Source organism: Mandrillus leucophaeus, unplaced genomic scaffold (assembly GCF_000951045.1).
Source record: "Mandrillus leucophaeus isolate KB7577 unplaced genomic scaffold, Mleu.le_1.0 Scaffold242, whole genome shotgun sequence".
NCBI lineage: Eukaryota > Metazoa > Chordata > Mammalia > Primates > Cercopithecidae > Mandrillus > Mandrillus leucophaeus.
This window is the reverse complement of record NW_012102499.1, coordinates 311,417-332,196: the sequence shown is the minus strand read 5'-3', so window position 1 is coordinate 332,196 and position 20,780 is coordinate 311,417. Positions and strand designations below refer to the sequence as shown.

The 20,780-nt window shown below is 41.9% G+C and overlaps 1 protein-coding gene across 6 annotated transcripts in view; it reads left to right on the top strand.

Moving 5' to 3' along the window:
- The first annotated feature begins 11,416 nt into the window (after positions 1-11,416).
- NTRK2 (neurotrophic tyrosine kinase, receptor, type 2) overlaps positions 11,417-20,780 on the top strand; it is a 302,428-nt gene continuing 293,064 nt past the window's right edge. For 3 of the 6 annotated variants that reach the window (XM_011982733.1, XM_011982732.1, XM_011982737.1), the window contains exons 1-4: positions 11,417-11,834; positions 12,352-12,473; positions 12,740-12,948; positions 13,437-14,020. In XM_011982733.1, the coding sequence (XP_011838123.1) occupies positions 13,809-14,020 (212 nt within the window). In that variant the 5' untranslated portion in view covers positions 11,417-11,834; positions 12,352-12,473; positions 12,740-12,948; positions 13,437-13,808. Of the gene's footprint in view, positions 11,835-12,351; positions 12,474-12,615; positions 12,949-13,436; positions 14,021-20,780 lie in introns of those variants that run through there. The other 3 variants (XM_011982735.1, XM_011982734.1, XM_011982736.1) reach the window with 1 other exon arrangement.

The following is a 20,780-nucleotide window of genomic DNA, read 5'->3' as shown; positions in this document are numbered from 1 at the left end:
TAATAATGATTTGAGAGAGAAAGGAAGTCTTAAAACATAAAATCCTGACAGCGCAGGCATGAATGATCCTCATGAGGAAGAAATGAGACTCTGCTTAACTACACTGTAGATTTCGGTGTGGAAGAAGATGGAAGGTGGGTATATAGCCAAATTTTGAATACAATAGGGCAGCACAAAACTGTGACAACAGTGGCAGAAGGACTGAAGTACAGAATGTGTGAAAGTTGTTGTGAAATAAAAAATAGAGAGCAACAGAAAAGGACTATTTGGGCTGGGCAATAGTAATCCCAGAACTTTGGGAGGCCGAGGCAGGTGGATCACCTGAGGTCAGGAGCTCAAGACCAGCCTGGCCAACATGGTGAAACCCCATCTCTACTAGAAATACAAAAAATTAGCTGTAATCCCAGCTACTCAGGAGGCTGAGGCAGGAGAATCGCTTAAACCCGGGAGGCGGAGGTTTCAGTGAGCCGAGCTCGCACCATTGCACTGCAACCTGGGTGACAAGAGCAAAATTCCGTCTCAAAAAAACAAAACAAACAAAAAAAAAAAAAAAGAAGAAAAAGAAAAAGAAAAGGAGAAAAAGGACGATTTGAACCAGGCTTAGAGTAAGAAGGATGAAGTGACAAGACCAGAGCTTGGGCAGATGGTAAGACATTAACAGATAATAGAGACAAAGCAGTATTTTCTACCTCTTACCCTGTGTCTTTTTTTCTGTTGAGGAAAAGGGTTTTTCCATTAGAAATGGTAGAGATAATGTGGTTAACAAGAAGTTGACATCTTAGTTGAGGGAGACCACATAAGAGATATCATAAGCTTATTTAAATGGTTGCAAAAATGATGAAGGTTATTACTGGATTTGCTTATATGACTAAGGATAAACTGTCAGAAATACTTGGAGAAAGATGGTATATGGAAGAAAGAAAGAGAATTTGTCTCAATTTTCCAAGAAGGAGCAAATTTGGGATCCAGAATACACTAAATTATTGTTCATTCTGTTTTCTCAGATTGCCTCCACTTGCCTAGCCTACTCTTTCTCTTTCTAGGTTATCTTGTCCAATCTTTCCCCATCACTGGACAGGGAGTGGGTGCAAAATAAGCCAGATGGATTGTGACTGGGTTTCACAGGCCTAAACTACAAAGGGGAATTCCTATCCAAGACAACCCAGTACACTAGGTCCTGAAAAGGCAGTTGAGATAAATCATTTGGAGAAGCTGGTATTAGAGAAACAAGGCGTAAGGATCAAAAGGAACCAAAGGAAGAAATGGAGTTACAGGTTTAAAAAGCTGAAATGTGGGTGGTAGGTTGACACCAGGTTAGAATGAGATCTGAAGTTGGCACAAAAGATGAACTTCAGAATGATTACAAACAAAGCAAAATGAAAACAAAACATTAATGGATAATACCAGTTTGCTCTTTATGTAATTGGGTACGTGGTGCATAGGTGGCTCAGGCTAAGGGTTAAGAAAGACATAATTATAGAATTCAGTTTGATGGATTCTTAGCTGGTTAGACAGTCACATTCTATGTAAGGATGAATTAATTAGCTGAGAAATAAATGTCAGCATAGGCAATGTCTTTAGTTGAGTGTCTGGACCTGTCATGTTAAATATTCTGACTTAAATAGAAGCATGAAAGGCAAACATATTAGACCTGCAGGTGAAAAAAATATAAGAGGAGCAGCTAAAATGTTGGATGGCAGACTTGAAGGATTCCATTTTCTCCACTTTTCCCCTTAGAGGTTAAAACTAGCATCAATGGAGGAGCATTTTAGAGAGACAGATTTAGGCTTACCACAAAATGGGACTTTCAATTAATGGTGTACAAAGATGAGATTAACTTATTTTATTGTATTTTATTTTATTTGAGACAGAGTCTTGGTCTGTGGCTAGGCTGGAGTGTAGTGGCATGATCTCGGCTCACTACAACCTCCGCCTCCCAGGTTCAAGTGATTCTTCTGCCTCAGCCTCTGAAGTAGCTGGGTTTACAGGCACTAGCCACCACGCCCGGCTAATTTTTGTATTTTTAGTAGAGATGGGGTTTCACCACATTGACCAGGATGGTCTCAATCTCTTGACCTTGTGATCCACCTGCCTCGGCCTCCCAAAGTGCTGGAATTACAGGCGTGAGCCATGCCCAGCCAAGATTAACTTTAATTCAACCAATATGTATTGAGCTCCATACACAATACTCTGCTAGACACAATGACAAGAGAATTACAGCAATCAAAGAGATGATGATAGTTATAGCTAACTTCAGTAATAATCTGTAGAGTGCTTATTTCTAATATCCTGATTAAGGAAAGTTGTTGGAAGTGTTGAAGCCGGGACTAGGAGTTATATCTCCTTGTACAGGAGATTCCTGCAAATGGTTGAAATATTGTGCTCAGCCAGTTGATTTTAAACTTGACTGTGAACCACAATAAGAAATACATTTACCACGAAATCCAGTACAACCTATAATAAAGTTTCATGAAACAATATTGCCTTTATACCTTTGCTGTTTCCTATTCTAGCATTGTCTAGTCTATTCCTTTAGAAATATTCTAATAACAAGCCACTAAATTGACTTAGTAATGGGTTGCTACCCCAGTTGGAAGAATATTTTGAAGTAGGAGATGGAACTTGGCTCCAGAGGTAAGGATTCGAACTCCAGGTCAGATTGAGTAGTAGCTGAAATAGGGAAGAGGCCAAAGAGCCCCTCCATAAGACACATCCACCAGTGCCATGTCAGTTTACCATTGTTATGGCAACACTCAGAAGTTACCACCCATTTCCATGGCAACGACCTGACACCCAACACCCAAAAGTTACTACTCTTTTTTAGAAATGTCTGCATAATCTTCCCCTTAATTTGCATGTAATTACAATGAGTATAAATGTTATTGCAGACCTGCCCCTGAGCTGTTACACTTGAACAGACTGCTTTTCGGGTAACCCTGTTCTGCAGGAGCAGTCATGGAACTGTAACATTGCCACCTCAGTAAAGCTGTTTTCTTCTACCACCAGCCTATTCTTGAATTCTTTCCTGAGCGAAGCCCAGAACTTTTCTGGGCTAATTCCCAATTTGGGGCTTGCCTGCAACAATTTGGTTAATCACCTGTAGAGGTCTGATATAATATAATGCTTGTGGGTCTTTAACTACATGGCACCATGTAGTTAAAAAGGGCATGACCATAAAACTGTTCTTTGCGTGAACTGTGATTGTCAATTGGGTTGATATGGGAACAGTTGACTGTCACAATATAGGCAGAGTAGCACTGAAACATCATACTATAATTGTTCATTGAAGCATAAGTAAATTTCTTTGTAACAACTTAAGTTCTTTTGTGACATGGTACTGTAATAGACTTCCCAGTCTGCAGAAAGGAAAGAGAAGAAGAAATGGAAAGAAATAACTTTCTTCCAAAGAAATAATGTTGAAATTGCATACATCACTTCTACTTAAATTCTCTGGTAAAAACTTAGTCAAATGGCCATACCTTTACTTCAAAAGAAGTTGGGAAATATAGTCATTGACTGGGTGTGATCAAGTGTTCTATTACTCAAGAGAAGAATGGGAGAATGGACACTGGGACTGTGGCACGATTAACAGGATTAAGTAATTAAATTTAATTAATGAATTAAGCCATAATAGTTAAACCTTGACAAAACAGGAAACACGTGAGCAGGTATGGGTATTGATCTAGATGGCCAACATGAACTAAGAAAATAATCCAGAGCTGACCATGAAACCTCGTCAGATGGATGGCCCGCAACTTAGATTTAAGGATCACCCACGTGCCCATGACTCCAGTTTTCTGAGGTTCTGTTGAATTTTCTCCATATGCTCTTCCTTTTAGGTGTTCATAAAAACTATAAGTCTGTGTTGACTTGGTATGTGCTGTGTATGACTAAAAGTACAAAGTGGAAGATTTGGACACAGAGAAGAAAGGAAGTGGGATGAAATTTTGGGTTTGGCTGTGGTTCAGAGTGACCAGGTAGCATACAGTTCACAGACCATCTTAGGCAGAGGTAGGGAGAAGTGAGACCTTTACTCAGAGTTGGAGGATGTTGGGTAGAAAATAGTAGGAAGCTGTGTAAACTTCAGAAGAGGATGTTGGGGTGAGAGGGAGCATGCGTGGTGCTAATCATGAATATCAGCCTTTGGTTCCATGAGACCTGTGTTGAGTCCTTCATCCTCAAATGCTCCCTCTTTTATGGTTGCCATGGTACCTGAAATTCCTTTGGATTACATCTTTTTCCCAGTGTCCTCTACTAAAATACAGACATTCTTGGGAAAATGAAGTGTCTGGTGATGAACATTATTTGGATTGTAAACATGCTTGTAGATTTAGTTCCTTCCACTGACGGGAGGAACTCTAGAAATAGGATAACACTGGATCTGAAGGGGAAGAGGCAACGCAAAGAGGAAAATTAGGCAGGGTATGGGTAAGGAGGCTGTAAGTTCCAAATAAGCATTCACAAGTTTCCTGGTCTTTTCTCCTCTTACCCCAAACTACCTCTCTGTTTCCTCTAGATTACTAATGCTATGATTTGGTGTAAATACTTCTCTGTTTTTCTCCATAGACGAACAAATAAAACATGTTCACAAATACTGGCTTTTTTTGCAGGCTCAGACTACATATTATCATGTAAGATGCATTATTAATATATTGTGGATATACCTCCAAGTCAATCTATATAAAACTCTTTTTTTTGTTGTTGTTGTTGTTGGAAAACTCTTTTTTTTGTTGTTGTTGTTGTTGAGACAGAGTTTTGCTCTTGTTGCCCAGGCTAGAGTGCAGTGGCACGATCTCGGCTCACTGCAACCTCCACTTCCAGTTTCAGGTGATTCTCCTGCCGCAACCTCCCAAGTAGCTGGGATTATAGGCACCTGCTGCCAAGCCCGGCTAATTTTTGTATTTTTAGTAGAGACTGGGTTTCACCATGCTGGCCAGGTGATCCGCCCACCTTGGCCTCCCAAGGTGGTAGGACTACAGGCATGAGCCACTGCACACGGCCCTATACAACTCATTTTTAATTAGGTATATACTGGTGTAAAGAATAGAAGTACAGATATGTATTCACTTAATGATGGAGATGCATTCTGAGAAACGTGTCAGGTGATTTTGTCGTCGTGTGAGCATCACAGAGTACACCTACACAAACTTAGGTGGTAGAGCCTACTACACACCTCAACTATATGTTATGGCCTATTGTTTCCAGGCTACAAACCTGTACACTACCGTGCTGTACTGAATATAGTAAGTAATTATAACACAATTGTAAGTGTGTATCTAAGCATAGAAAAGGTGCAGTAAAAACAGAGTATAAAAATAAAAAATGGTACACCTGTAAAGGGCATTTACCATGAACGGAGCTTGCAGGACTGGAAGTTGTTCTGGGTGAGTCAGTGAGTGAATGATGAATGGATATGAGGGCCTAAGACATTACCGTGTGCCACTATAGACCCTATAAACACTGTACACTTAGGCTACATTGCATTTATGAAACTTATATATTAACCTTAGCTTACTCTATTTTACTTTATACATTTTCTAATTTTTTAACTTTTTGACTCTTTTGTAATAACACTTAGCTTAAAACACAAATACATTTTTTGTACGGCTATACAAAAATATTTTCTCTCTTTATATTTTTATTCTATAAGCTTTTTTTTCTATTTTTAAAATGTGTAGTTTTTTAAACGTTTAAAACTTTTTTGTTAAAAACTAACACACAAACACCTACATTAGCCTCAACCTAGAGAGGGTCAAGATCATCTATATCACTGTCTTCCACTCCACATCTTGTCCCGCTGGAAGATCTTCAGGGGCAATTACGTTCATGTCATCTCTGATGGTAACAATGCTTTCTGCTGGAATACTTCCTGAAGGGCCTGCCTGAGACTGTTTTACAGTTGACTTCTTTTTTTAATAAGTAGAAGGGGCTAAGCACAGTGACTTATGCCTATAATCCCAGCACTTTGGGAGGCCAAGGCGGGCAGATCATGAGGTCAGGAGATCGAGACCATCCTGGCTAACATGGTAAAACCCTGTCTCTACTAAAAATACAAAAAATTAGCCAGGTGTGGTAGCATGCGCGTGTAATCCCAGCTATTCGGGAGGCTGAGGCAGGGGATTCGCTTGAACCCGGGAGGTGGAGGTTGCAGTGAGCCGAGATGAGCCACTGCACTCCAGCCTGGGCAACAGAGAGAGACTCCGTCTCAAAAAACAAAAAACAAATGAACAAAAACCAAAAAACAAACCAAAAAAATTAGGAGTACACTATAAAATAACAACAAAAGCTAAAGTATAGTAAATACATAAACCAGTAGCATAGTCATTTATTATCATTATCAACAATTATAGATGTATTATACACAATTTTACATACTATACTTTTCACAAATGACAGTGCAGTTTGTTTATGCTGGTGTCACAAACAGGAGAGTAATCCCTTGCACTACAGTATTAAAATGGCTACAGTGTCACTAGGAGATAGAAATTTTTCAGCTCCATTATAATCTTATGGGCCCACCATGGTATATGCAGTCCATTGTCGCTGGAAACATCATAATGGGACACGTGACTGTATTATAATTTATTGAATTGTTCCACTATTAATGGACATTCAGGTCCTATTTTTAGGTATGGGCCACTGTGTCTTCTATTTATTAAATTATTGTTTCCCCAGACTTTTTCAAAATGTAAAAGAAATAAATAACAGAGTAGGTACCTCTAAAACTAGAACATTACAGAATCTGAGTATATTTAAAAAATCTCCAAACTTTATAATAGCATCCTAAAATTGGAGATTCTAAAGGAACTCCAGAAGAATAAGAAGTTGACGATTGGAGGATCTAGGTCAGCATTTCTTTTTTGTTTTTAAAAACAACTTTATGGAGGTATAATTGCTAATAAGCTAAACATTTAAGCATGCAAACTGATCAGATTGAAACCATCACCATAATCCACCCATCATCATAAAGCTTCCTTGTGCCCTTTGTCATTGCTCCCTCTGGCTCCTCCCTGCCTCCTTCTTTCTTTCCTCACCAGCAGTCACTGAATTACTTTCTGTCACAATCTATTTATTTGCAATTTCTTGAGTTTTATGAAAATGGGGTCATACATATACTCCTTTTTATCTGATGTTTTCGCTTAGCATAATTATTTTGAGATTCATCCATATGACTGCAAGCGTGGTTCATTACTTTTCATTGCTGAGTTGCATTCTGTTGTATGGGTATGCCACAATTTGTGTATTCATTCACCTGTCAATGAATATTTGGATTATTACAGTTTTTACATATAGAGATAAAGCTGCTATGAACACTCATGTTCAAGTCTTTGTATGGATATTTGCTTTTCTTTCTTTTAGGTAAATATATAGAAGTAGAATGGTTGGATCACCTGGTAAGTATACCTTTAACATTTCAGAAAACTAATACTTTTTCAAAGTGGCCATACAATTTTACACTCCCAGTAGTAGTGTATGAGAGTTCCAGTTATTCCATATTCTGGTCAACACTTGATATGGTCAGTTTTTTAAAATTTTGGCCATTCCAATTAGTGTGTAGCTATCTCATTGTGGTTTTAATTTGCATTTCCTCAATGACTAATGATGTTGAGCATCTTTTCATGTGCTTACATGCCAACTGCATATTTTCTTTGGTAAAGTATATGTTCAACACATTTACACACTTTTAAAATTTTTTTTATTGTTGAGGTTTGAGAGTTCTTTATATACTCTGATATGTCTTTATCAAATACCTGATTTTCAGATATTTCTTACATTTTGTGGCATTTTTTTCATTCTATTAGTGGTATATGTTGAAAAGCAGAAATTGTTAATTTTTATAAAATCCAGTGTATCTATATTTTTCTATTTATGGACTGTGCTTTAATTCTAAGTATTTTATATTTTTGATTGGCTATTGTAATTCATAGTTTTTAAAAAGGTAATTCATGATTGTTGCTAGCATATAGAAATATATCTGATTTGTAAATACTTATCTTGTATCATGCAAACTTGATAATTCATTTATTAGTATGAGTAGCTTTTTCATGGATTCTGTTAAATTTTCTATACAGGAGTCAACGTTGTATGTTTTAAGAAAAACAGTCTAATTCTTCCTTTCCAATCTGAATACCTTTTATTTCTCTTTTTTTGATTTATTGCACTAACTAAAATCTCCAATGCAATATTGAGTAGAAATTGTGAAAGTGGATTTCCTTGTCTTATAACTGCTTTTTGGAAAAACATTCCCTTACCGCCACTACACTTTCTAGACTCTGGTAACCCTCATTCTCCCTGTGCCTCCATGAGATCAACTCTGTCTCCATGAGATCAACTTGGATTCATGAGACAAACTCCACTTACTCATGATGTTTTTGGATGTGTGATGTATTGTTAAATCAATTTACTGAAATTTTGCTTAGAATGTTAGCACTTACATTCATAGGAACCTTGTTTTCTTTTCTTGTAACGTTTTTGTATATCAGTATCAAGGTAATGTTGGCCTCATAAAATGAATTGGAAAGTATTTCTTCTGCTTCATTTTTCTAGAAGAGTATGTATAAAATTGGTATTATTTTTCCTTAATTGTTTTGTAGAATTCACCAACGAAGCCATCTGGGAGTGGAGTTTTCTTTGTGGAAAGTTTTTAACCACACATTCAAGTTCTACAATAGATATAGGATTATTTAGGTACTCTATTTCTTCTATAGTGAGTTTTGTTGGCTTTGTATCTCTCATAGAACATGTTCATTACATTTAAGTTGTTAGATGTATTTGCATAAAGTTGTTCACAATATATCCATAGTATTTCTTTAATATCTATAAAATATTCAGTGTTTTAATTGCTCTCATTACTGTTATTGGTCCTTTGTGTTTTCTCTTTTTTATTTCTGATCAGTTGGACTAGCTCTTTTTATTCATCTTCACAAAGAACCAGCTCTTGATTTAATTAATTTTCTCTATTGGTTTTATGTTTTCTATTTTATTATTTTCCACTCTGCTCTGTATTATTTCCTCTCTTCTGTTTACCTTGTGTTTAGTTTGTTCTTTTTTCCCTCTCATTTCTTAAGGTGGAAGCTGAGGTCACTGGTTAGAGATCTTTCTTCTTTCCCGGTACAGGAATTTAGTGCTATAAAATAACCTCTAAAAACTGCTTTAGTGGTATCACACAAAGTCTGATACATAGTGTTTTACATTTTCTTTTTGATTTTTTTTTAACTCTGTACTCTTTAATCTTTTCAGTACTTCTTTCTCTGGCCTCAGGTAGCTTTATCACCTGCATGTGTCTGTCAGCACCGTGCTGAATACTTGAGAGGAACCCTCTGCAGATGTCCATAGTTCTTTCTGTGTGATACTCTTCTCTTTGCTACTCTGTCTTGTGAACGCTGCTCTCCTTGATTTCTCTTGAGCTATTCTCCTCAACTTAGGTAGTTGTACTCTGCCTGGGTTCCTTCTGTCTGAATGATGACCTTCATTGTCTTATATCCACTGTCTTAACTTTAATATATTTTGTTCAGTGTATTGGTCGTATGATTGAGAGAACAAATCTGTTCCCTATTACTCTATTTTAATCAGAAGGTGGCAGTATTCTTACTTATTTTTTTACAACTCAGTACTGGATGTTAAAATCAATGTATTGAGTTATTACATGCATTCAAGAATGAAATGGTGTAGAAGAGGATATATTAGTTTATTCTATGTACTAAGGGTAAGGAAGTTTTGTATTGTGACACTTCTTTTTTTGTTAGTACATGCCTTTATGTATGTGTTCATTGGGTTGTGATATAAAAGGCATTTCTTATTGTGGATCACGGTCAAAAGAGTTTGAGAAACATTGCTCTAGGTACCTCATGGTTCAGTGCAGGTAGGAGCCTGCAACACTTTGTTTCTATGCCTGCATTGAAGGGATCTGGAAAAAAATCATCTCTATATTGTTCATCTGAAAAATGTTCATCATCTCTTACAAAGTCGTGATCTGAGAATCCTTGAAGTGATCTCTGGGACATATCTTATAGGTCTTAAAATCGAGATAGATCCACAATTCTGTCAGTTAAGAAATAACTACTGAACGCCAATGTGTTCTAGACACTGTCCTTGGAGGTGTTGAGTTAACAGCATGAGTAAGTGGGAGGCCCTCTCTGGCCCGGTGCTGAAGCATATCTGGCTACTAAATGAGACAGAAAGTAAGGCAAGGTTTTAAGCAGTGCTATGAGCACTCGGAACACAAGGAAGATTTGAAATTTTGAAGGTGAGAAGGAGCGTGTCTGGGGGAATAATCCAGGTTCTTGCAGAATTAGAGGTTAAGAAAGTAAGATCTCAACTTTATTTTATTTATTCATTAAAAATACACATATATTTTAACACCTATGTCCTTGAGATATATCAATGAACAAAATAGACAAAAATCCCTGCCTTCGTGGAGTGTACATTCTACTGGGAGAAATTTAAAATATATATGAGATAAGTAAATGATCTGTCCAAAAGACAAACTGCTATGGTTGAAATAGTAGAGCAGAAGTAGGGTGATTAGAAGTAGGACCGCAAATCCTAATTTTAAGTGGGAGACAGTCAGTGGAATATATTTAGAATTCAACTATAATAGTAGCATATATTTACTCTAATAGAAATTCTACAAATATTCCAACATAATTGGAATCTTGTGGTGTACAAACCACCGTAAAACTGCCTATTCTCCATACCGCATTGAGACATGCTGCAGCCACTAGGGCGCAAATGGGCCCTTTCTTAGAAAAATGGGCTGAGAGTATGGGAGTGTGAGAGAGATGTGGGTAATTATGCACACACACACTCCTTCCTTCCCCAAGTGTTCCTCAGGGGCTTCTCCACTTAAGGGGCACTGACAAGACAGGTGGAGTTTTACGTGCGTCTGAGACCAGGTCATTTTTGCCCTTGCTTCTCTTCCTTGGCACGTCCTCACCTAGCAGAAAATCGAGAGAGGCCCTGCTGAGGAGTAAACTTCAGCCTGGCCGTTCACCACTCAAAGTGTGTTACAGCCGGGCGACAGTGGTGAGACAGACCTGCTAGCCTTGCCTTCGGGACCTGCAGCAAGATTTTTGGGTGCTGTCCAAGAATTCCCGCGGTAACACTCAGCGCCCAGAATCTGTACAAAAAAGCCCCACTAGATGTTTTACGTTCCCTTCGTAATATTTAATGCTTGGCCTAGATCCGAGCATTCACTCTAAGGTTCGGTTTCTCGATCCTTCCCATCCCCAGCCTCTGCGGGTAGATCAGTGACTGTTACTATATTTTGAACGAGACTCCAACCCATTGCTCTCTCTGGAGCGGAGGATTGGCCGCCTTTTTCCCCGGGCCGGACCTCGGCGAGGCCAGGGAAGCCGCTCACTGGCCGGGCAGGGACGCGCAGGCGTCGGGCGCCGCTGGTTGCGCATCTGGCGCCAGAGCGCGCCCCCAGCGCTGTGCCCGCCGCGACCGTGGCGGTGGGCTGGTGCTCCGGAGCGTGCCGGGCGCTCTCTCCCCGCGCGGGGGCACCAGAGCCCTCGGAAGTGTCAGGCACTGCGGTGCATTTTCCCAGTTCGCTTTTAAATGACTGCGGAAAAACAGATTCCGAGCCGCAAAAGGGAAGACGGATTCTCAGACAAGGCTTGCGAATGCCCCGCAGCCGTCATTTAACTGCGCCCGCAGAACAATTACGGTTTGTCACCCGACCCTCCCGGATCGCCTAATTTGTCCCTAGTGAGACCCCGAGGCTCTGCCCGCGCCTGGCTTCTTCGTAGCTGGATGCATATCGTGCTCCGGGCAGCGCGGGCGCAGGGCACGCGTTCGCGCACACCCGCGCACACATGAACACGCGCAAGGTACGGCAGGGGAGCAAGGGCTTGGGATGCCCTGCATGGGGGTGGGCATCGCGGGGAGTGAAGCTACGATCTGGGAATGGCTACATCCCGACAGGTTAAAGGATGAGAGAAAATGACGCGGCGCCACACATCGGACAGGCCAGGGTGGCCACCGAGCATTTAGAATACGCATCAGGCGCGCTCCCTTCCCCTCACATGTCTCTATTTCCCGGGCGTGTGATGGCAGAAAACGGCAGGAAAAAGACCCACTTAGAGAGCTAGAATTGTGTTTGGAGACTCCCTTTCCTCTGCAAAAGCACCAACAGGAAGCCCCTCCAAAACCACCGATCCCCAAATAGGTGGCCCGGAATGGGGGCGGTGATCCTTGGTTACCAATGCAGAACACGTTTTGGTGTTTACAACATTTATTTATTTTTAGGATAGCTTGCCCTCCCTTTTAGGCAGGGTGGGAAAGGAGAACGCGGGGAGGGAGAAGGGAGGGGAGGATTCCTATAATAAGAATCAGCGCATTTTTCAGAGCTGAACCAAGCACGGTTTCCATTTCAAAAAGGGAGCCAGCCTCTACCGCGATTGTAGAAGAGACTGTGGTGTGAATTAGGGACCGGGAGGCGTCGAACGGAGGAACGGTTCATCTCAGAGGTACCTGGATGTAAATTCAGACACACACACACACACAGAGGCACGCGCGCGCGTGTCTACACGGCCAGGATGTGTGCGTGTGTGCGTGCGTGTGTGCGCGCGTGTGTGCACTCCCACATGCTGCTGCTGTCTGCTTCTGGCCAGTGGCACTGATGCCTCCCTCCTCCCTGCTCGCCCCCAGATTCCCCTCCCCTCCCTGGTGCTTTTGTCTGGAGGGTGTTATGGGTTTGTGTGTGTATGAGCGCGTGTGTGTTTTTGGATTTCAGACTAATTTTCTGGAGTTTCTGCCCCTGCTCTGCGTCAGCCCTCACGTCACTTCGCCAGCAGTAGCAGAGGCGGCGGCGGCGGCTCCCGGAATTGGGTTGGAGCAGGAGCCTCGCTGGCTGCTTCGCTCGCGCTCTACGCGCTCAGTCCCCGGCGGCAGCAGGATCCTGGACCCAGGCGCCGCCGGCGGGCGTGAGGCGCCGGAGCCCGGGTGAGCAGCGCAGACAGTGCCCTCGGTCGCCTCGGCCCTCCCTGTCTCCCCCTGGGGCGGCCTCGGCTACTCCCCAGGTGGGACGTGCCGCGCCACCTGCCCGCGCCACCGGCACCCAGCGGCCGTGGCGGATTCTGCAGCATCATTCGGGGCCCCCGTCGCGGAGCCAAAGCTGCCGGCAGTCTCCGCATTCCCCTTTAAAGGGTCCTTCGCCCGGCCTGTACCATGGAATCCTGTCTCGGGGACCCTTTCCCTACCTCCCCTCCCTTGGCCTCAGGCTCGAAGAGAGAGTGGGCACACTGGTGGCTCCAGCGGCGTCAGTGCCATCGCGGGGCAAGTTGATTCCTGGGCTGGAGCTGGGCACTCATCCATCCACAGTCTCCCGGCTGGGATCGGGGTGGGGATGACGCGAGCGCAGAGGGAGAGTGCTCCAATTAGTGGTGTTGGGGGTCCTACACTCAGTCTTACGCGTATCTGTTTGTCCTCAGCCTCGAGGTGCATACCGGACCCCCATTCGCGTCTAATAAGGAGCCTGCACCCCAGAGAGTCCCGGGAGCGCCGCCGGTCGGTGCCCGGCGCCCCGGGCCATGCAGCAACGGCCGCGGCGGAGCTCCGAGCGGCGGTAGCGCCCCCCTGTAAAGCGGTTCGCGATGCCGGGGCCACTGTGAACCCTGCCGCCTGCCGGAATACGCTCCGCTCCGGACCAGCTCAGCCTGTGATACGCTGGACTCCGCGCGCCCGCAGCAAGCACCGAGGAGTCAAGAGAGCCGCAAGCGCGGGGAAGGCCTCCCCGCACAGGTCGGGGAAACCGGCCGGTGCAGCGTGGGGACACTCACTTGGGCTGGCACTGGCTGCTAGGGATGTCGTCCTGGATAAGGTGGCATGGACCCGCCATGGCGCGGCTCTGGGGCTTCTGCTGGCTGGTTGTGGGTTTCTGGAGGGCCGCTGTCGCTTGTCCCACGTCCTGCAAATGCAGTGCCTCTCGGATCTGGTGCAGCGACCCTTCTCCTGGCATCGTGGCATTTCCAAGGTTGGAACCTAACAGTGTAGATCCTGAGAACATCACCGAAATGTGAGTTCCTGGAGCTTTTCCTCTTTTTTTCTCCTTACCCCTAGGGCCCGGGCTGGCCAGATGGGTAGGTCCTGAAAGTGAATGCTGTCTCAAGAGTGGGGAGAAGTCAGAGACAAGAGATGCAAGACAGGGTCGTCTGTCAGTTACCTGTCTGTTTCACTGGCTTGGGACTGCTAGTGCAGGAGAAGTGTGACACTTTAGGATAAGTTTTAAATATAGATATACATATGCCGATTATATATGTATTCCTCGTGGGAAGGAACTCACTATGCTTTTTATATTTCAAAGCTCTGCTGGGTGTGCTTTAGGCTTTCCGCATGCACTAACTTAGTTTTGGGCATTTTTGTTTCATAAAGTGCTGTGTGTATGTTGTGTTAGAAGTTCCATTAATATTCACTAGAAAAGAGGTTAAAATAATTAACTTTCCCGAATCTGTTGAAGGAAGTGACAGTCTCTCCCTTAACATCTTTTTTGAGGTTTGAGTTAACCACTTTCCCTTTTCATTTTATATATCAGATTTTGCTTAGGAGATGGCATCCAGAGATGGCCTTGAAACTGATCTGTAAGAGGAGAAGTTCTGAGTGTTGAAATGCACTCGCTCAAAAGAAAAAATGTGATCGTTGGAAGCCTAAAAGCCTGGTTTGATTTAATTTAGACTTGACTTCCCAGAGATATGATTTTGAGACCACTTGGATTATAACTCTTAATTGCCCATTGAATAATTTCCCAGGACTAGGCTGGATGATAAAGTAGTGGGTAGAACTCTGATGAATGCTGGCTTAAGCATTGGACCCCTGTATCCCTGGAAATGTTTGAGCTTGTTGTGGCTTGAAGAAACAGAACTGTGTATTTCTTTTCTCCTTTTCTGATGCTTTGTGACAAACACATTACCAAGCAAGAACTTGCCAGTCCTTTCTCTAGCATTCCTGTGTCACCTCTACTGGGCTGTTATTGTTATTTTTTCCTTACGGATGCTGTCATTCCATACATCTCATTAACATGAGATTTTATTCATATATGTGCAAGATTGTAAGGCAAAGTTTCTCCCAGTTTTCCTTACTGAGTTTGATACTGAGATAGGCAGCCCTAAAGTGGGGCTTGGGCTGTGGCCTTCCGGTTGTCGAGTGCGCATGCATTTTTCCTTCCACAGAAAACATACAACCATGTTTCTGCCAACGTAGTTGACCAAGATAACCTGTTTTTTACTGTAAGTAAGAGACCTTCCTAGTCTCTGTTGCCTGTTCTGCTGCTGATGCTTATGGTATAAGCCTCAGGCAAAAGGAAATGACAGCAGAGCAGAGGGGAATGTTCAAGCCTAGCATAGCTGAGACGTGTTGGGAGCAGCCAACTATCCGACTGAGTCCAGGGTGCTAGGATCTCTATCTTTGTGGCAAGGAGAGCAGGAGCAAGAGCGGAGAGCAAGGGTGGATAGGGCCCCAACTGTGGTGGTCTTGGACTGGGCTGGTTGAGGCTTACCAGGCTGGTCCAAAGTCTGTGGCCTTTTGTCAGAATCTTTTTCATGAGATGGGGTGTCAGTATTTAGATGGAGGAGGCCATATGGAATTCAGAGTGCTTCTGACTGTTTTGAGATCATGGGGAGTGTCTTACACAGTTAGATATTGTTGTGTGTGTGGTGGTGGTGCTTTTGAAATTCTGTTTTAGGAGACAGATGCATATAATGAAGAGAGAAATAAGATAGGGCTGATCATTTTCTTTTTAATTGTTTTTCTCTTTGATAATTTTTAAGGCCATGATCTGAGAAAAAGGAAATAAAACTATCTTTAAATCTAAAAAATTATTATTTTAGACCTTCCTGATCTTAGCTATCTAATGTATATGAAATCAATTGATTTCAGCAGAGCTTTCTTATATCTGTCCTCACAATTGTTGATGCTTCTTTTATATCTGATGGCAGATTCCTATTTTCAGCTTTTTTAAAGTAGGTTTTTAAAATATTTACTAAAGCGTGTGTCATAGTTATTCATTCAATCTTGGCACTTCTAATTTCTACTTTGATTTTTTTCCCTTTTGATTTGAAAACCTCTTAGGGTTGTGGGAGTGGAGAGGTATATAGGGCTAAGTGTTGAGAACAGGGAATTAGGTTAGTAATAGTAGTCTGGCTGGGTAGATGTGAGTCCTGAGACAAAGTATGTTTCTCCGCTCTATCTCAGCTTCATGTGAGCCCAGCCAGTTTGTGCCCCAGTGCCTTTATCTGTAACTCATATTACAATACTTATTTGGAAAGTACTCCATATAATTGTTTTGAATTCTGCTTTTTTGACCTCAAAATGACATCGGTGGATGCGCTTGTTTCATCTCATCCTTATATGACACAATCTGTGTTCTTTTTCTTACATGTTAATATTTGCTTAAACAACTTTTAAATTCTTGGCCAGTGGATACCAGCTACAGTTGGAACCAAATTATACATATTTTAAAACTTTGATATTAGGCCCAGTGGTATTCCTAAAATAACCTGTCATAAAGTTCTGGTTTAATGGCATGTAGCTGAAGTTACGTGCTCCTATTTTTTTTAAAATAGAAATAATGTATTGAATAAACTGTGATTAACAACACACAACTTGCTGAAACAACAGTTTACCACATCATTCAAAAATGGTGTCTCTTTTAGCATCTATATATTAAACCATCCTGCCCTTAGGGTTCTAAGAACACAAATAGCGGAACATTTAAAAAAATGTATAGATTAAGAGGTAGGATCTTTTTGTGTTATTGTTTTTACATGCATGCTTTAAGCTAAGCTGACATTTTGTCCTCAGAGTCATTGAACCTATTTTATTAAAAATCTTCCCATCACAGTACCTGTTTTATATTTTTTGCTCACTAATGTGACATAACCAGATCAGTATCTATCTATAGGTATGTATAACGCCTGCTCTGCATCACACTGCTAAGTGGCAGCTCCTGTTATTTGGAAATGGTTATACCACAGCAGCATTAAAATGAATTTAAACACAGTACCAATGTCACATGCAATGGAATTCAAGAGTGAAGCCTGTTGTTGGAATTATGTAACTGGCCGTTTAAATCCCAGTTGTATTAAGTGCCAAAGTGCATTGCAAAGGACAATTTCTGTTTCACTCAAGTGGTAAAAGGCACAGTCAAAAGAAGTCATGCATTTTTTTAGCTGTGGTTAAAAAAAAAAAATACATAACCTAAAATTTACCATCTTACAGTTCGGTAGTATTCTGTATATCCATGTTTTTGTGGAAGGGTGTGCATTTTTATGTTGCACATGCTTTATGAAGACCAACACGGATCTTTTTTTGAGTTTCTTCAGTGGTATTCTCTGATTTGGGGGTAATATTTGAGACAAACCTTATATTTTTCCTCTTAGCACAACCTAAATAGAATTTGAAGCTTCTCCTATCACAGACTCTATGTGCAATTTATTGTTGGCCTGGTTAAGCAGCTGTGATGTTGTGTCATTAATACATTGATTTTGGCCCTCTTACTTTAGTAAGCTTTGCCATTGCAATTAATTGTACTTAAAAAAATCCTGGCATTCACAAAGATTCAGTGAAAGGCATCAGTTTTTATTACTCTGATGTTTACTTCTCAGCCCCTCCATTGGGGATTTTAGAACTTTGGATTGTGGCTTATATGCATTTAAGAGCCATGTATTTAAATTTGGAGCATGGTTGCATAAGCCACACTAGACTTGTTAATAAATAAGGCAGTCTAATTTACATCATTCATTATTTAATACAACTTGCAAGCTGGAGTTGAGAACATGCTGTCTTCGTAGTGTAGGTATTTACAGACAGCAGCTTGGCACAACCGTGTGGAGTCTTTTTAGTTTCATACCTTCAATCTCTGCCACATGGACACTTCTGTTACCCTGGGTAAACCGATGGAAAAGCCTTGTGACCCTTTTGACCCTACTTTCTTCCACCTCCCCTTCCATCACCCATTATTTACTATACAGGAAAATGGGTTTGATTTTTTTCTTCTCTGAAAAGTGATATTTCCTTATGGGAATTCAGAACGCTGGAGTTGAGAGAAGAGCCTGGGTTGTATGTTATTACAAGCAAGTAATGGGAAGTTGAAGCAATGTGGTCCCAGCTCCCTAGCGTCGAGTTTAGGTCTGTTTAAGGTCTCTCACTGTTTCTATCCCATAAACCTCTGTTTGTGTCTGTTTCAATATTCCCTTATAAAGATGTTTTCTAAGCTGAAGAGTTGGCTGAACAGCTGAGAGTTGAGGTCTCTTTCTCCCTAGGAATATTCTGTATGATCTCTTTGACTGTATCTAGGTCATAGGAGTATAAAAACTAGAGTTTTTGTTTAGCTAGGGAAGGGGAATTGAATTTCTTTTCTCTTTTACTTTCTTCTTCTTCTTTTTTTTTTTTTTTTGCCTTGAGTATTAAGCAAGTGAATCCAGTTTTAACCCATTGCTCATCTTAGGGAAAAAACATTATCAAACCATTATTGAATACCATAAACTGGCCTTATCCCTCTGGCTAACTTTACCACTTCTCTAGAAAGTTTCTTGTAGGTTCAGAAGCTATAGGGTAGGATGTGACATGAAAGACCTGCCTCTTGGAACAAGGCCAGTTTTTAGTCGCTCCTGATGCCTGTAATCAATGGGAGGATTTGGTGGAGAGACTATTGAGGCGTGGCAAAGTTTTTACTTGTTTGATGTGTGTTCATGAGAGAGAGAGAGGGAGAGAGAAAGAGAGAGGGAAGAAAAAAAAGCCCTGAATCTTGGATTATTTATAGTTGATCAATCATTTTTATAGTCTACTTGGTTGAGCTATTTTAAAACAAATCCCACCTCAAGCCTCAAATGGCAAAGATCTGAACTCCACTGTGGCCTGATAATTTTAGCTCACATTTGATTGCTGATCAATCTCCATTAGAAAAGTAAAGGTCCCATATAACTGGGTGCCTTCTCACCACTTAACTTTGCTCTCTGGGGTGTCCGAAGGACTGGGAAGTCATAAATATTGATCTGGGAGATGGATGAGTGAATGTGCCCAAAGTTATAAAAATCTTGCAAAGAAAAATAATGTGTAGATACCAAGTTAATTCTTTATGTGTTTCAAAAAATAAAAATGAAAAAGCATATCATGGAAAGCTGGAGTCAGGAGACCTGGAAACTGCATCCCAATGTCACCACTACCCAGTCACTACCCAGTTACCTGATCTTGAAGCAGCTTTTTAATGTTTCTGGGCCTCAGCTTGTTACATGTAAACCAAGGGCTTTGGATTTGATGCTCAGACAAGTTTCTCCAGGCTCTGAGGTTTCCTGAAGCCTCGGTCATGGAGATAAGGAAGTGTATACATCAGCTGTGAAGGAAGGGGGCGATGCAAGGTGCTCTGGGTCTGGTGGTGTGTGAATTTGAAGACCTTTGGTGTCAGAGTGTTACGTGGAAATGTGTTCAGTGTCTGCTCTGAACTCCTTCAGACCATGTCTTTTTAAATGTGAGCTGCTAACAAGGCTAGTGGCATGTAAGTGCTGGTCTAATGAGTCTGAGGCCACAGGGTCAGTGTTCAGATGGGTCATCTAGAATCGGAACCTCAGAAAGAGAAAGGCTTTAGAAACGATCTGCTTCAGCCTCTTCTTTGCAAAAATCAAGGGCAGTGAAGAAAGTCGCCCAAGGTCGACTCATTAACAGCATGGTAGGAACTAGAAGCTCTTTCTCCTAGCATCCAAATGAATGCTGGGGGCCTTTGCTTTAGGGTGCCTCCCCTCTGTTCTGTGTTCTCAAACTGACTGCCTAATTCTGGCTCACCATTTTATTAGATTGGTGCAAAAGTAATTGCGCTTTTTGCCATTACTTTTGCACCAACCTAATAGAACCACCATAAATGGGGAGACAAGTTGAACATGGCTAAGTCTGTGCAAACTCATCTCTGTGAGAGACCAAATAATTAAAAAGTGCATGAGCTACTGATCTGAAAGCAATCATCTTATCTTCATACAGGAAGAAATATATTTTCTGTTTAGCTTAGTGTGTGTGTGTGTGTGTGTGTGTGTGTGTGTGTTAAATTTCAAGTGTTCCTCTTCTTCAGGCAATTCATACACAAAAATCGAGCTTCAAAGAAAAGCCTTCATGAGTTGGCAGCAATGAGGTATGCTAACCTTGTGCCTGCTGGGCCATCTTTGCAGATTGGGGTTGGAGGAGGGGCAGAGCAGACAGAGTGAAATGAAGGCTGTTGCCCCTGGAGTCTTTGCCACAGTCGGGGGTGCTTATGTAAGTGGAGAAACCCACAGCCCTTTCCACGAGGTCTGTGTTAGCTCCCCTGAAAGACCTGTGGCGAGAGAATACTTATTCTTCCCTGACTTCTTTCTTCCCCCTGACTTCTCAATGCCTCAAGATTGATGACCAGTCTCAGTGACTGAGCCAGTGAGCAAACTTCAGGATTATTGGCTCCCATCCAAAACTCATCCAGCTACCATTTTATATTTGTTCATGTTCTGCTCTGAGACCTTTCCAGGAAAAGCACCCTTCTGAGAGATATTTTTCGTTGCACGAAGGTTTGCTCCCATAGGACGTGAAGGGCCCTTTACAGACATCCGCTTACTTAGGTTTACAGTCTCACTCTTAAGAAGGTGGGGAGGTTTTGGCAGCCTCTGAGGGGCTGTCAGGTTTATTAGTTTGCCTGGGCCCCTTCGTAAAGCAGAGCATAATTAGGGATAGGATCCTATCTAATGTCTCACTCAGGACTCTGTCTACTCCAACCTTGTTGCCTAAATTTGACCTCGAGAGCCTAGGAGAGGTCTGGAGACTTGAAC